The following is a 4391-nucleotide window of genomic DNA, read 5'->3' on the forward strand; positions in this document are numbered from 1 at the left end:
GCGCCGTCTCGTTGCAAACAACCGAGTTCGACAAAGTTAATTCCGAAGTTCTGTTATCAACAGCGATTATCTACATACGTGACAACACAGGCAAATACCAACGGGTCCGCGCTTTACTTGACAATGGATCACAGTCGAGTTTCATCACAAAATCAATGTGTCAAAGATTAGGACTTAAGACAGAAAGTACGAAACACTTATTTTCTTGTTTAAATGTAACTGAGGCGCTAGTCGCAGAGACGACACAAACAATAATAGCATCAACCACTACAAACTACGAAACAGATGTACGATTGTTCATCGTTAATCAAGTCACTCGACCCATTCCCACTAGACTGATCAAACTAAATTCTTTAAACCTGCCCAGCCACATTGAATTGGCCGACCCGACGTTCCATGTGCCACAGGAGGTGGACGTACTTTTGGGAGCAACGATTTTTTGGGAAATCCTTGAGACAGAGAGAATACAGTTGGGAGACAAACAACCGATGCTACAGTCAACGAAGCTGGGATGGCTGCTTTGTGGACAAATCGGGACGTCAAGCAAATCACAACTGCATAGCAACGTGATTATATGTGGACATGTACGAAACGAAGAACTGCAAGAACAAATTGAGAAATTCTGGTGTTTAGAAAACATCCCAATTACAAAGGTATTTTCATCTCAAGAACGTCATTGCGAAGAGATATTTCGAAAAGAGTATCGCCGAATCGACAAAGGACGATTTGAAGTATCACTGCCATTACGGGCGGATCCGAACATTCTCGGGGAATCTAAAGCTATTGCACTCAAACGCTTGAACAGTTTGGAACGCAAATTCCGAAGAGAGCCTGAGTTGCAAATGGGATACATCGAATTCATGGAGGAATACCAAAGTCTCGGCCATATGTCTGTATTGACCGACGATGACAAAGAGGGGATTAATTACCTCCCTCATCACGCAGTCTTCAAGAAAGATTCGACTTCGACTAAACTTCGAGTAGTTTTTGACGCATCCAGCCAAACGACATCAGAAAAATCACTTAATGATTGTCTACTAGTGGGACCTACAATTCAGCCGGACTTATTTGAACTCCTCATACGCTTTCGACAACACCCGTACGTCGTGACGGGTGATATTATTAAAATGTACAGACAAGTAATGGTTAAGCCAGAACATCGATTACACCAATGTATATTATGGAGAGACAATCCTAACAAGGCTGTTACAACATTTACTCTAAACACCGTTACATACGGAACTGCCTTTGCGCCATTTTTAGCCATAAGATGTTTAAAACAGTTATCCTTGGACTTTGAGAAAACACATCCTCGCGCAGCTGCAATTATAGCTCGGGATTTTTACGTTGATGATTTAATCATCGGTGAAGCGTCAGTGCAACAATTACACGAGATTACAACTCAGATCAGCGATATTTTGAAAACAGCAGGATTTGAATTAGCTACACTACGCTCTAACGCACCGCTTAGCCACTATGAACATGCTGGGAGTTATGGACTCACAGATACGAAAATTCTAGGACTCCTGTGGCATTCAGCGACGGATACACTGCGATATGAGGCTACTGGTGACTCGGCGCTCGATGTTGTTACTAAATGCAACATATTGTCCATAGTTACGCAAATCTTCGATCCATTGGGATTAATCGGGCCTGTTATCATCAAGGCAAAAATCTTGTTACAATCACTTTGGCAACTCAAAAAAGAGTGGGATGCGCCAGTACCTGAATCAATTAGAGTCATCTGGTCCTCGTACTATCAACAATTACCACTGATCAATCAAATCGAAATACCACGACATGCCATCGTACATAATCCGACTGACATACAACTACACGGTTTTTGTGATGCATCCCAGTCTGCTTACGGTGCGTGTGTCTTTATTCGGTCAATAGATGAGTCTGTAACAATTAAGGTGCAACTACTCGCAGCGAAGTCAAGAGTGGCGCCATTAAAGACGATCAGTGTACCCAGGCTGGAATTATGCGGCGCCGTTCTCCTCGTAAATCTAGTCCAGAAGATATCACAATCTCTTACATGTACAATCACAAAACATCAATTCTGGACAGACTCAGAGATCGTGTTGGCATGGATTAAGGGCGAGCCTTCTCAGTGGCAAATCTTTGTTGGCAATCGTGTCGCTGAGATTCAATGACTAACGAACAAACAACATTGGTCACACGTTCGTTTAGAGCAAAACCCCGCTGATTTAATCTCACGAGGAGTTCTATCAAATCAATTGATCAACGCTACATGGTGGTGGGACGGACCACACTGGCTAAGGTCCAATTCAGACCTATGACCGGTGTCGACAGCTCAGTTACTGACTGAAGTACCTGAATCACGCAGTCAATCCTTCACGGCAATCAACACAGAGGAGTCAATTGATTTCACTAGCCGATATTCTTCACTAACACGATTGAAAAGAATCATCGCAACATGCATGAGATTTAAAATTAATTGCACCTTGTCAATATCAAAAACACCAAAACTTCGCGGACCACTTACGGCCGAAGAGATACAGAGGGCAATGATTACACTTATAAAAATACATCAACAAAGGGAGTTTTCAAACGAACTACGCAACTTACAACGAAACCAGTCACCTGTCTTACGCAGCAAAATCAGTTCACTCAATCCTATGATTGACCAAGATGGAGTACTCCGCGTCGGCGGACGGTGAAGGAATGCACCACTCTCCTACTCTCAAAAACATCCAGTCCTTTTGTCTTCCAATCATTCCTTGACTGACTTGATTATACGGGATCAGCACTTGCGTCATTTCCACATGGGTCCGCAATTGTTATTAACAACGCTTTGTGAAACGTATTGGATAATTCATGCAAAAAACGCCATTAAGCGAGTACTTAGAACGTGCGTCTTGTGTTTTCGAATGCGACCTCGTAGTTTAATGCAGCGCATGGGTGATTTACCCGAGTCAAAAGTTACCCCTAAGTCTAGAGCCTTCGGCCACACGGGTGTAGACTATGCGGGATCATTTAGTATTAAGATCTCTCGAAATAAGTCTGGTAAGGCCTATCTCTGTCTGTTCGTATGCATGACTACCAAGGCGATTCATCTTGAATTAGTATCTGATCTTTCGACCGAAATGTTTCTAAACGCTCTCAAGAGATTCATTTCTCGACGTGGAAAATGCGAATCTATCATGTCTGATAATGGGAGAAATTTCATCGAAGCCAGTAATATACTGCGACAATTAGATCAATTTTTGTCACATCCCGATCACCGAGAGACTATCATTAATTATGCGTCTAACTTAGGAATTTCATGGAAATTCATTCCGCCTCACTTTCCGCATATGGGTTGATTGTGGGAAGCCAATGTAAAGGCTGTAAAAACACATCTTAAGGCTGTAATCAACGATACACCATTGTCATTCGAAGAGCTCTATACCGTGTTGACTCAAATAGAAGCCATACTCAATTCGAGACCGTTGTGTCCTTTGACCAATGCTCCCGAGGAACTGGATGCATTAACGCCCGGACATTTTTTGATCGGAACGTCTTTTATGGCGTTGCCGGAGCAATCTGTTCTTGACGTTCCGCAAAACCGTATTAATCGCTATCAACTATTAACTCATATCCAGCAATCATTCTGGAAGCGTTGGTCAAGGGAATATGTCACACAATTACAACAGCGTTCCAAATGGAAGTTTGCCGTGCGTAACGACGAATTGCAACTAGGGAAACTAGCAATAATTCGCGACGAGACTTCACCTCCGTTTAGGTGGCGGCTGGGTAGAATTTGTGAACTCCATGCTGGAAATGACGGTTTAATACGAGTAATGTCACTGAAAACTACCACCGGAATTATCCAGCGCTCTTTACCGAAGATTTGTATCTTGCCGATCGATTAATTATAATAATTATAAGTCGTGGTTATACCTTTAAGTGATCATATCATTCAGTTTATTGTTTATTGAAGTTATACTCCAAGGCGGCCGGTATGTGTGATTTTGAGTTCGAAATAAAACCGCTGTCGTTGTGAGCGACCAACCATTGCATTGCGTAGTTTACGCTCGTGGAGAAACTAGCGACCGTCGTAGAAAAAGGAAGAGAGAGGGAGTTAGTTGCGAATGTATCGTCTACGAAGTCGGTCGTTAGAGAGATTATATTTCAAGTGTCTAAGTTTAATTTTATGTTTGAAATTGAATAAGTTGTAAAATATACAGTATAATTCATTACAACAACCACGGGTTAACATCATTACCCTACACAAGTTAAACAGAGATGTAAACCATACGTGAATTTGACAAAGTCCCAAATTTTGTTTCAAATGAAAATGTTCCAAATTAATCAAACTGGTCCAGTTTTCAAAAATAAAGTTTTTAATAGTCTAGTCAGTTGAGATAAAGTCGACGAGTCCCACC

The 4391-nt window shown here is 41.9% G+C and overlaps 1 protein-coding gene across 1 annotated transcript; it reads left to right on the top strand.

The window, feature by feature from the left end:
• The first annotated feature begins 2921 nt into the window (after window positions 1–2921).
• LOC108764524 (uncharacterized) lies at window positions 2922–3878 on the top strand. Its single transcript, XM_018512810.1, has 2 exons — window positions 2922–3201; window positions 3340–3878. The coding sequence occupies exons 1-2, from the start codon at window positions 2922–2924 to the stop codon at window positions 3876–3878; spliced, it is 819 nt and encodes a 272-aa protein (XP_018368312.1).
• The last annotated feature ends 513 nt before the right edge of the window (window positions 3879–4391 follow it).

This window comes from Trachymyrmex cornetzi, unplaced genomic scaffold (genome assembly GCF_001594075.2).
Source record: "Trachymyrmex cornetzi isolate Tcor2-1 unplaced genomic scaffold, Tcor1.1 scaffold432, whole genome shotgun sequence".
Lineage (NCBI taxonomy): Eukaryota > Metazoa > Arthropoda > Insecta > Hymenoptera > Formicidae > Trachymyrmex > Trachymyrmex cornetzi.